This window comes from Rhinolophus sinicus, linkage group LG15 (genome assembly GCF_036562045.2).
Source record: "Rhinolophus sinicus isolate RSC01 linkage group LG15, ASM3656204v1, whole genome shotgun sequence".
Taxonomy (NCBI): Eukaryota; Metazoa; Chordata; class Mammalia; order Chiroptera; family Rhinolophidae; genus Rhinolophus; species Rhinolophus sinicus.
The window spans coordinates 27,288,641-27,300,999 of record NC_133764.1 but is presented as its reverse complement, the minus strand read 5'-3'; the positions used below and the strand labels follow the sequence as shown (position 1 = coordinate 27,300,999).

Below are 12,359 nucleotides of genomic sequence, written 5' to 3'. Positions count from 1 at the left end.
GATTTTAGCAATTTTAGTGTTTGTTTGTATTTTAAAGTGCATCAGAGCCAATTAAATGTGGGACTTAACATCGGAAGGCTTTTGTGTATAATTTGCTGCCACCCATAGTAAAATGTGTTATGGGTTGAATTGTGTCCCCCAAAAAGATATGTTAAAGTTCTAACCCCCAGTACCTGTGATTGTGACCTCATTTGGAAATAGGGTCCTTGCAGATGCAATCAAAATGAGCTCATTAGGGTGGGCACTAATCCAATATGACTGATGTCCTTATAAGAAGAAAACACTCCAGTGGAAACAGAGACACATAGGGAGAAGACCATGTGATGACAGAAGCAGAAATTGTAATGTAACTGGAAGGTAAAGAACACGAAGGACTGCCAGCCACCTCCAGAAGACAGAAAGATGCAAGGAAGTAGTCTCTCCAGTCTTTAAGGGAGCATGGCCCTGCAGACACCTTGATTTTAGATTTCTAGCCTCCAGAAAGAATAAATTTCTGTTGTTTTAAGCCACCTCGATATGGCAGCTTTAAGAACCTAATACATAATAGATTTGCATTTCCGTAGCATGTATGACATGATTTTGATAAACACTTCCCTGAAATACTCTGCATGATTGAGAGCAGCCAGCCTGGAATGAAAATTTTGCCACGGTTAATCCACCTATGGACAACAGAAGAGTCCTTACTTTAGTTTTAAAATTTGCTACTAATATATATCAATGACGTCAGCATTCATTCATTCATTCGTTCATTCATTCAACAAATTTTCATCAAGCACCTAACTGTGCCCAGCACTTTCCTAGGCACTAATGACCCATTGATGCACTAAACAAACCCCCTATGCTTGTGGAGAATTTTAGTGAGGACGATGAAAACAGAAGTATACACAACTAAAAAGTACAATTTCAAACAATGACAAATGCTTTAGAAAATAAAGCAGGATAAAGGAATAGTGTCAATGAGGGGAGGGAGTCTCCTTTAGAAAAGGTGGTCAGGAAAGGCCTCTCTGAGTTGACATCTCAAAATGATATGCAGAAGGGGGTTATGGGAAGATCTAAGGGATGAGCATTCCAGAAAGAAAAAAAAAGAAGAAAAAAAAACACGACAAGAACTAGATGGAGCTCAGCCTCTTAAAGAAATAGCAGGAAGAGGGAAGGAGGAGAAGAGAGACAGAGGTAGCTGAGAAGCAGTCAGCGACCGTAACACTAAGTAACTGTAGCCATGACAAGGAGTGTAACTTTCATTCTCCGTGTGGTGGGAAGCCACTGGAGGAATTTGAGAGCAGAAAAAGAGCATCCTGGCCACGGAGAAGAGGGCAGACAGTAGAGGAGCAAGACCAGAAAGAGACCAATTGAAAGCTATTACAATAATCCAGGCAACAGATGGCAGGGGTTTGGATTTGGATAGTAATGGAGTCGCCAGTGTGGTCAGATCCCAGATATATTCCAAGAACTTGCTGATGGACGGCATGTGGGGCATGACTGAAAGATAGGAAGGATTTTGCCCTGAGCAAGTAAATCCCCTTGGACAAAGTTCAAATGTTTTGACCACTGCTTATACCGTTTCACTGACCCTTCAGCCACTAGACCCTACCCTTGTAAGTGAAGCCAGATCATGTCGGTTATCCTCTCCAACTGGATTAATTAGGTAGCCCATGTACCGAATACTAAATAAGCCCACCCTCAGATAGAGTCCTGTCTTCTGTACGGTTGTGATCTAAAATGAACACCCAGCCCCTGGGAAGCACTGTAAGGACAGAGGTAGTAAAACGATGAACACTGTTATTATGTAACAGTGGGTGAAAGTATGCAGACCCACAGGCAGAACCGGTCTAAAGCCACCCACTGGCTGTGTGACCTCAGGTACATCCCTTCAATTTTCTAGTGATCTAAGGTCCAGTGACTCTTTGATTCTCTGCCACGTCCCTATTCAAGAACTTATCATTGTTCCCTAGTATTTAACAGGTCTCATCCAGCCACATCAGCTAAGCACTGCAGACCCCAGGCAGCGGCTTCCTTTCCCCCATGTTCCCAAATAGGGTCTGAACACTTACCTCATGAGTTGTTAGGATTAAATAACATATGTGAAAGAAACATCTAGAGTAGATGCTCTATAGGGGTTGGTTTCTTTCCTCCTTCCCTTCATACGAATCACTTCGTGCACTAGAAATGCCCATCCCCCACCCCTCCAGCTCAGGGTCAGAGAAGAGGAAGAGCTTTTTGTCTCTATCAGGATATAGCGAAGAAATCACTGGTCAGGAGATGGAGCCCCCAGGGCTAGACCCCACCAATGCCACTAAATTAGTTGTGTGAACTTGGGCAAGTCACTTCCCCTCTCAGGGCCTCTCTTTTTGCTTCTCTGTAAAACAAATGGTGTTGGATTAGATGACATTGAAGGTGCTGCCAACCCAGAAAGTACATGTTCCAACTAAAAAGCATCAAAAGGGTGACTAACACTCTAGGAGGTCCAGCATCTCAGGGTCCAAAACCCCCCAAACAGTGCACAAGTGTTTATTTCTTCCTAATGGCCTCACTGAAATTTGATTCACATGCGGTATCTCAAGTTCTGGAAAATTTTATCAGCACAGGTCCCACCTCCCTTCTGATTCATTCAGTAGAGACGAGCCTGGACCAAGCTCTGTTTGAGGCCCAGCCCAGCGGCCCTGTTAGTGACCTCCTTGGCAACTAGCTGTCCGTCCAGTTCTGCTACTTTTCCTCCTCCAGCTCATGTCTTGTGGGCACAGACAGCATGTCACCAGTCCTCACTGGAAGGCAAATTGTTCCTACCATTTTGGAGGACAATTTGGCAAAACCTATTAAAATTTAAAATATTCATGTCCTTTGACCCAGCAGCTTCAGTTCAAGAAATTCAGCCTGTAGAAAGACGTGAGCAAAGGGGCATGGTAATGAACAAGGGCATCCTCTGAAGCTTTATTTGTAGTAGCAGCTAACTGGGAATGATCCCAATGTCTGCCAACAGGGAAGTGGTTAAGAAAACTCAGGTATGTCTACATGATTGTATGCCTTCTGGCCAAAATTCTAGCTCTCGGGATTAATAATGGAAAGCCATATACTGACATAAAATGATGCCTATTATTATCTTAAGTGACAATAATCCTATTGTGGATGATCCTGCTTGAGAAATATCAATAATGATACATAACTATACATGGTGAGCCGACCCAGTAGCTCAGGCGGTTAGAGCTCCGTGCTCCTAACTCCGAAGGCTGCCTGTTCGATTCCCACATGGACCAGTGGGCTCTCAACCACAAGGTTGTTGGTTCAACTCCTCGAGTCCCGCAAGGGATGGTGGGCAGTGCCCCCTGCAACTAAGATTGAACACGGCACCTTGAGCTGAGCTGCCACTGAGCTCCTGGATGGCTCAGTTGGTTGGAGCGCGTCCTCTCAACCACAAGGTTGCCGGTTTGACTTCCGCAAGGATGGTGGGCTGTGCCCCCTGCAACTAGAAAACGGCAACTGGACCTGGAGCTGAGCTGTGCCCTCCACAACTAAGACTGAAAGGACAACAACTTGACTTGGAAAAAAAAAATCCTGGAAGTATACACACTATTCCCCAATAAAGTCCTGTTCCCCTTCCCCAATAAAATCTTATTTTAAAAAAGGCTAAATTAAAAAAAAATAATAATTATTATTATTATACATGGTGACATATACGTAGGAAAAAAACCTCAGGAATAACTGTTAACAGAGGTTATTTTTAAGGACAAGACTACAAAGGACTTGTACTTTCTACATGATTCTATGTCTGCACTGCTTGACTTTTTTTTTTTTAAACAAGCTGAATTACTCTTATAAGCTAAAAAAAATCAATTAAAGCTAATTGTAAATGTCCTCTGTTCTCCCTCCCACTCTACATTTCATTCATTCCCATGTAGGCTCCCCAGAGCATGCCAGGCTGTCTACAAAATGGAAGACCTTCAGCATCAAAACCCCATAGCCTCCTGGAATCCCTCGTCTCAAGAAGGCATTTTGTCCGGCCCATTTCCACAGCCTTCAGGAGCCACCCAGGAGGGAGCATGGTTTGTTCGCAACTCGAAGTCCCAGAATGAACACGTCACACTCCACGTCTGGGGAGCTGGTCATGCCTCGCTCTCACAGGTGGCTCCAGGGAAGGCTTCATCTGGAGTTTATCATGTGTGGTGGCTGAAGCAGGGGTTTGGAACCATCGGTGGATCTCATACACTCAGGATTTCTCTACTGTGTTTTCCCAAAAATAAGACCTAGCTGGACAATCAGCTCTAATGTATCTTTTGGAGCAAAAATTAATATAAGACCCAGTTTTATTTTACTATAAGACTGGGTCTAATATAATATAATATAATATAATACCGGGTCTTATATTAATTTTTGCTCCAAAAGACACATTAGAGCTGATTGTCTGGCTAGGTCCTATTTTCGGGGAAACAGGGTATAATCCCACCAGCAAAGAGATTTAGGGTTGTCTACATGGACTTTTAAAGTGGCTACTGAACTGTGCCTTTTGCTAAACTTCTGGAGCTCTCTCCGAGAGTAAAGTTTTTCAAGCATGTTTTTAACTGCAGACCTCCCTTATCCACTCCCCACCCCCAGATCCTTACATGAAATGACACATTGTTAATCAGTTAAAGGAAACCTTCTCCCATTGACAGTGGGGAGGTGCGAGAGCAAATGGAAGTCTCTCCCTTTATCTCCTTCACCTTCGTTGCAGCCCCTGAAACACCAACAGACTAAGGCCCAGAGGTAAGATGAATTGTTCCAAGTCACCCAGCAAATTGATGAAAAAGCCTGCAGAGCCACAACTCAAATATAGGTTTCTCAATTCCAGACCCACAGTTCTTTTTACACTGAGTTTGTTTGTTTGTTTTTTCCTACATGAAAGGAAGTGGCTTTTGTAAATTTTAAAAATGTAACACAAGTTTAGGGAAAGCAATACACAACACACGAGAATTATTATATGTGCAAGAGGAAAAGATATGAATAGCACACACCATCTGATCAATAGTGGACATTATGGGGATATAAAATTAGAGGGAACGAGCCCTTTTAATCTCCAATGTTTGACTTTCTTATAATGAGCATATATCACCTCATTCTCTCCTTAAATGGTTGAATGTCTTCACTAACTGAATTAAGAAACCACTTGGGGGGGTGGTGGTGAGGGAAGGAGTAGTCTTTTTGTAGGAACATGACAGAAAAACAGAAAGGAAAACTTATAGTGGGATGTTTTCTCAGAGATGATACCAAAAAATGTAAAAGGTAGAAAAGCCCCAGTTTACTTAACAGCTTCTGGCTCCGAGGGTTGTGACATACCACATTTGGCCACAAAATATCCATTACTTTTAGGACCAAGAATAATAAAAGTTCTGGTTTCCGCAAAACCCTCCCCAATGTACTGAAGACAGTACTACTTAGCATTTGGGAAAACTAATGGCTTCATCTACATGGCCGAAATGCAGCTATCCAATTAGAAATTTAAGAAGTTGGAAATTGTATCCGGGTTTAACGAATATAGCCCACTGCTTTCAGGGGAGCTGTCTCAATACCTGAAAAAGACGAAGTAGCCTCAGATAACCTCTTGGCATTCTGATACATGCAAGAACATGAGGAATCACAAATGCATTATACTAAGTGAAAGGAGCCAGGCTTAAAAGGCTACATATTGTACCATTTCATTTCTGTGATATTCTGTAAATGGTAGAACTAAAGGGACAGGACACAGACCAGTGGTTGCCAGGAACTAAAGATGGGGAAAGGGAACTGATGACAAAGGAGCTCAAGGGAGCTGTTTAGGGTGATGGAAATATTCTGTATCTTGATTATGGTGATGATTACCTGAAGGTATGCATTTGTCAAAATTCATAGAACTGTACAGCCAAAAACAATGGATCTTACTGTATGTAAATTATACCTCAAAACAATTTACTTTCAAAAAACAGTGATGCTGGAGATACTGTGTGCATGGAGAGAAAGGCAGATTTTATAAATTTTTTGCTGGAGAGTTTCATTCAAATACATATCAGCAGTTTACACAGGAAGACTAGGCAGTGTCATTTCCCTGCTCCCACCTGCATTTCCATTCGTGACCTGAGCTGCAGCTGGCACAATGACCTTCCTGCTCCGGAAGGGTCAGGGTTCAGGAAAAGGGAGAAGAGGCGATGGGTAAAGTAGCAGGCCAGCTCTGTGGGCAGCAGACGGGGCTGGATCCAGCCAAGTGGTTTATCCCTGAAGCTGCTCAGTCATTCCCCCAGTTAATTATCTGTCTGCTGATTCATGAGTTGTGGTTTCTGTGGGCATGCGTCCTCACTAGTCCTGCCAACAAGGGCAGAAGGATTCTTAGGGCTGGGAGGGGATGATAACCAGAGATCCTGAGTGGGGTGGGGAGCTGCAGAGGAGGAATTTCTATGAGGAAATTCCAGAGTCATATCCAGACAACCCCTCCTTGCTGTTGCCTCTTTGCCCCATCTTATGCTGTCCCCAGGACACCTCTGCCACTCACATGCACAATTTTGAGGACGGAGCAGGTGGGGGGGGGTGGAGTAAAGGAGAATGCTGCCTTATCCAGGAAGGGGGGAAAAGGCAGACACTTCACAGAGAGTCCCCTGAGTTTCCAGCACCCTCAGATCAGAGGTCTAAATGGTGCAATAGTGCAGAGATCCAAATACCCAAAGAATTCATGGCCTCAGCTGTATTCCAATAGCCTGCAGAATGCCCAGAGGGAGCATTTGAGATTCTTCTCTGAATGAACGCTGATATTCAAATATTGAGTTTCTTAAAGTGAGGCACATCGCCTCTAGATGCCTTCTCATAGCATTCTACAGATATTTATTTTGCTGCCTATGTGCCAGGTGCTAGGCACAGGCTGTTTATCAAACAGACACGTCCTTCTCCTCGTGGAACCTGAAATCTTGTAGATGTCTTTTATTTTCCTCATTTCCCAGAGACAAGATTTAAGGTTTTCTCATGGATGAAGCAAATGTATGAGCCACTCTTTCTCGGCCTCTTCTGTGGGTTCTTGCTGGGCCAGAGTAGCTGAGATACGCCAAGCCACCAATAGGAATGGGTTGAAAAACCCATGGGTGTGGGGAAAGGGACCGCACTGGGCTCCTTCTGGGAGCCTGGATTGCACTCACGCATGAAGCAGTTAACAGTTCTTGCCTCCAATACATGGTACATACCATGGACAGGAAAAATAATGACAACAGCAGTTGCCACTTATTAATACTTATTTTGTGCCTTTATCTCATGTAACTGACATAATCATAGAAGTATGACTTTCTCTACTTTACAGATGAGGAAACTAAAGACCCAAGAGATTAAGTAACTTGCCCAAGGCCACACAGACAATAACAGGCAAAATCAAGAATTAAACCCACATCTGACCATCTTTAAACCATAGCTCTCTCTTTCCCCAGGATATAAACTCAGGAAGGAGAAATCAGCACCTCATCTCAGAACTAATCAACTTAGATGGTGATAGCAAACAAACCTGTTATCCATTAGAGCTCAGGTGAATAAAGACCTATATACGGGGAAGCCACAAAACCCCACATTTCTTGGGTGCAGCTAAAAAGATCACCTTTGTACATAAATTCCATAACGCAATTCTACCCTCAGACAACCTCTTCTCTCCATACCAGACTCCTATTCCCGGGCATTGTCTCTGTGCCGCCCCCACCCAGCCCTTTCTGTGCCCCTTCAACACTGTATGTCCCAACGCGACTCTCCTACTCTCATCCTACCACCTGCTTCTCCAGGGATCTGATGACACCTGCAACCCAGCCACCAACACTGGCATGGGCGATTTAAATATAATCAGATCTGCTTTTACTGGGGGCTCATGACTCTGGAGGTCTGATTCTAGAGCTCATGCTCTTGAACACTCCACTACCCTGCCTCTCAGAGAGAGTTTAGCACTAGCTCAGCACAACCCATCACCGCTGCTGAAATTGCCCTGATCACAACAAATCTGTGAACCGATCGCCTAGATTATATTTAATGCAAACTTAGGTACGTCAATGCAGTGGAATTCTATGTGGATTATTACAACTGTGTAAACCAGGTCAACAAAAGGTATACTAAGGTTGAGGGGAGGAAAGAGAGAGACACCAAAATAACATAGCTACTCTTCATCTTCACTAATATTGAGCCATGAACCATGCTAGGCTCTACCTTATGTTACCTTACTTCTAAAACGGTAAGAAAATATAAGGATTAGACTCAGAAATCATCCGGAAATTCAGAAAGCTGTGGCTGTGAAAAGAAAAGAAAGCAAAAAATTGTTTTAAGTTCCTAGAAGCTAGCATCTCCGTGGCAGACATCTGAGTTGCCCTTCTGTATTTCTCCATTGCCCCCACCAACAGCAGGCAGCATCTGAACCGGGGCTTTAACACCTCCCAGGGCGGAATGATGGACACTCATACTTCTGTGCCACGGGCATCAGGCTGCTCACTGCAGGCGAAAGACATCAGTTGACCTGTTTGAGCTTCCATCACTTGGGAAGCTTCAGCAACAACAACTTAAATAGCCCCCTATCTATTATCTGTAAGTCCTCCATCAAGATATTGCTCATAGAATGTGGTGATGGTTTCAGGGCTGTATACATATCTCCAAATTCATCACGTTGTATACATTAAATATATACAGCTTTTTGTATGTCAATCATACCTCAATAAAGTGATTTTTAAAAAAAGATACTGTTACGCTGTCCTGTATAATCTCTTACGCCTGCGCACATACGCATATACAAGTCTTGAAGGCATTTATCAAACTATTTCTGGACTTATCAGTACATCTTACTTGAAAAAAAAAAGCAACTTTCTGCAGGATCTAAATTGTCTTACAATGAGTAGCCCTTCTTTCACTGAAAGTACATCCTCTGCGGGAGAACACCCCAGAGGACTAGGAGTCCGAGATCTCCCGGGGAAGGTCACCAGAGCTCGGGAAGAACCACGAGCAGTAGCCCAAGGTTGTGCTGGGCTCTGCCCGCTTTTGAGCACCAGTGAGGCCGAATGCCAACTGCCTTGGCCGCTGATAGTGAGTGCAGCAGCAGGAGAGACAAAGCCAGGGAAACAAGCCAGCTTCAGGGACCCCTGGCGTGGCTCCTCGCATACACTGGAGATATTTCGGACGCAGGTCTGTCCCGGAAGCAGAAGCACCGCTACCACCCGGGAACACTGTAGGAGGCAGAGCCGTCATGCGCCTCCGAATCGCTCCCGCAGGGAGTCACCAAAGTTTAAAGATAATAATAAACCGGAGAAAATGTAACACAAGGAAAAAGAGGAATGTGGTTAATTGGCAAACCCGCACGCACGCACTCTCATCCGAGAAGCTGTAAGCCCATCCCTCAGTCAACGCGCGGGAACAGCCCCGGGGAACCCCAGCTCGCCCTGGCTACCAGGGCCAGGCTCTCATCTCACCGTCCTGAACACCTGTGATGAGCGCAGCCCGGGGCCGAACGCGGGCTCACAGATGGGCCCACCGCACTACGCACGTCGAGGCCGCCCAGAACTGGCGCCTAACCCCGCGAATGGCTTCGGCGTCCCGGAGGACCCACCCCTAGGGAGCCCCTCGCCCTGCCACCTAGGGGCCGAGAAGGTCCCCAGCTGCGGGCTCCGACAGCCCCATCCTGGCCCCGCGCACTCAGAGCGCAGCCACGCGGGACCTACTTGCCAGGTTTCCCCGCTCCAAGTCTGCAAACTTGGCTGTGGCAAGATGCGCGGCGCGGGTCCCCCGAGAGCCGCGTAGGGGCCGCCGGGAGCCTCACTCACCTCCGACGCCGACGCCTGCCAGCGCCCCCAGCACCAGCACCGCGGCCCAGAGCGGCAGCGCTCGCATCTCGTCCGCCCGCCGCGGCGCTCCGCCTCGGCCGCGCCCGCCCGCTCCACAGCTAGCAGTTGCGCCCGCGGCCGCTTTTCCCGCAGCGGGAGGGGAGGGGACGCCGTGGGTGGGACGCAACGGGGCGGGCCACGGACTTGCGCTTCCTCCCCTAGGGCCCTTTTCTGGACCCTGAGCTGAAGAGGGGGCGGTGGGAAACCGCGGTGCCTCTCTCACCGCCACGATCAGCAAGCGAGGCGAGGCTGGGACCCGAGCGAGGCCATGGGCGCATCCTCTGCAGACATCCTGGTTCTAGGGTCCGCGCCCGAGCACTTGGTATGCTTAGAAAAGCCAGGGAGCCTGTGGTCCTCTCCTGACTTACTCCCACCTCCTCGGGGACATCGACGCGGCTTTCTCTTTCACCTGCATCCTGGGGCTTTTCCTCTGTACCTTGAGTTTCATTCATTCACACATTCATTCAATTGACAAATATCTGTTGAATGCCTACGTGGTGTCAGGCACTGGTTTAGTCCTTTATTATTCACTGATTTTTTTCTTGGGTGAGTTTGGTTTTCAGGTAGACTGTAAGCTTCTTGAAGACAAAACCACATCTCTAGCTTGTATAAGCAGTTGTGAACATAAAGGGCCTCTCTCTACAAATACTTGCTTGCATATAGAAGGTAGATGATAAACATTTAAGGACACAGTCAGTACAGCAGTGCCCCCTTACACACGGGTGGGAGGGATAGGTTACAAGACCTCAAGTGGATGCCTGAAACCCAATACCAACCTTATATGTACTGGGTTTGTGGTGTTTCTCCCCCCTACATACGCATACCTTTTCACTTAAAGGAGGCACTTTATGGTTTCTCTTTGGCATGTCCGAATTGCTAGCATCACTACTCTTGTGCTCTGGGACCACTATTAAATAAAATAAGTGTTTTATTTTTAACACAAGCACAGTGATACTGCCACCATCTACCTGATAACCTAGAGTGGGCAGATAGTACTATACGGCCTGGATATGTGGGACAGAGGACAAAGGGGTGATTCATATTCTTGGCAGGACAGACAGGTGGGGGGGCGGGGGGGCTACTCAAAACTGTGCCCAATTTAAAACTTAGGAATTCTTTATTTCTGGAATTTTCCATTTAATATTAATATCAGACTGCCATTGACAACAGGTAACTGAAACTAGAAAAAGCTAAACTACAGATAAGGGGCTACTGCTGTATACTGTCTCCAAACTCAAACTCACAGGCTTTGGAGCTTTATCACATTTTCCTCAAAGGCCTTTCCCCAAATCCTTTCTCTGGGTCCCTTCTGGGTCGTCACCAGACTAGAAACCTCAGGAAGCTCAAAGGGGCAAAATGCTAGCACTGTGAGCATACAGGGGGGAGTAGCTGGGGCTGGTGCAGGCTGTGGGATGGGTAGCTCTAAAACAAGGCCTAAGGCCTCAGGAAGGATCTGGAAATCTCTCCAGCTCCTGAGCTCCCCTCAGGACTTCCGGGGTACCCCTGAGCTTCCCTAAGCCCTTTCCTGAGACCCACAAGATGCCTGAAAACTGACCCTGACTCAGCTCTCTGCCTCGTCTCCCACCTGGCTCCAAAAGATAGTTAGCATTCCCAAACACTCCGTGCCTTTCTGTCTGACTGATCGTCCTTCCTTTTTCCACCTGGAAAATTCCACTTATCTATCAAAACATCTCAGATGTCACCTCTTCCATGTAACCTTTTCTGATGCCCCCCTCCTCCAAACCCAATCTCTGCAGAGCTGGACACTCCCTCCTCAGACCTCCCAAACACTGGGATACACACAGTGGTAACACACATCAGCAGAAGTGTCACTAGCAGTTTGCAAGGGGGCAGGGGAGGAGCCAGCCCACAAAGAGTAGCTGGGCTTCCTGACCTGGGCTTTGAGTGGCCAGCTCCATGTACCTCCCCTAGCTGGTGGAGGGCCTCTAGGCCAGAAGCCATTTCAAGAGCATCATTATTGTCCTGGAGCAAAATCTAGTTCATATAGCCTGGTTATATCTCTGCCTATATATTCACTTATTTGCCAGATTATACACACACACACACAAACACACACACACACACACACACACGCAACCCGAGGTGCCAAAAAATGTATACACATTACTTATATTCATCTATTGTTATCAGTATATATTGAGTATTACAATTTTAATACAGTTTTTTCCTTTCTTCAAATGTACATACATTTTGGGGGCACCCTCTGTGTTTACCATTTCGGGTGCTCTTCATTCCATCCTCTAGTTCTGAGTGTCTATCGGATTTCATTTCCCTTCACCCTAAAGAACTTACTTTAGAAAATTTTACAATGAAGGTCCACGGGCAACAAATATGTTCAACTGTGTTTGTTTCACCCTCATTTTTAACGATATTTCTTGGAAATGGATTTCTAGGTTGACAGGTTTTTTTCTTTCTGTACTTTAAAGATGTGGTTCCACTGTTTTTTGGCCTCCATTGTTTCTTTTGTTGTTAAGTTTCAAAACAAGCTTTATGCTGTTTGAAAACCTAATACAA

General features: G+C 45.9%; 1 protein-coding gene across 1 annotated transcript in view; it reads right to left on the bottom strand.

The window, feature by feature from the left end:
- The window catches only part of ITGB3 (integrin subunit beta 3), a 47,913-nt gene extending 37,829 nt beyond the window's left edge, over positions 1-10,084 (bottom strand). Inside the window, exon 1 of the mRNA XM_019733055.2 lies at positions 9,765-10,084. Coding sequence (XP_019588614.1) covers positions 9,765-9,831 — 67 coding nt within the window. The 5' untranslated portion in view covers positions 9,832-10,084. The remainder of the gene's footprint in view (positions 1-9,764) is intronic.
- Positions 10,085-12,359: the final 2,275 nt, after the last annotated feature.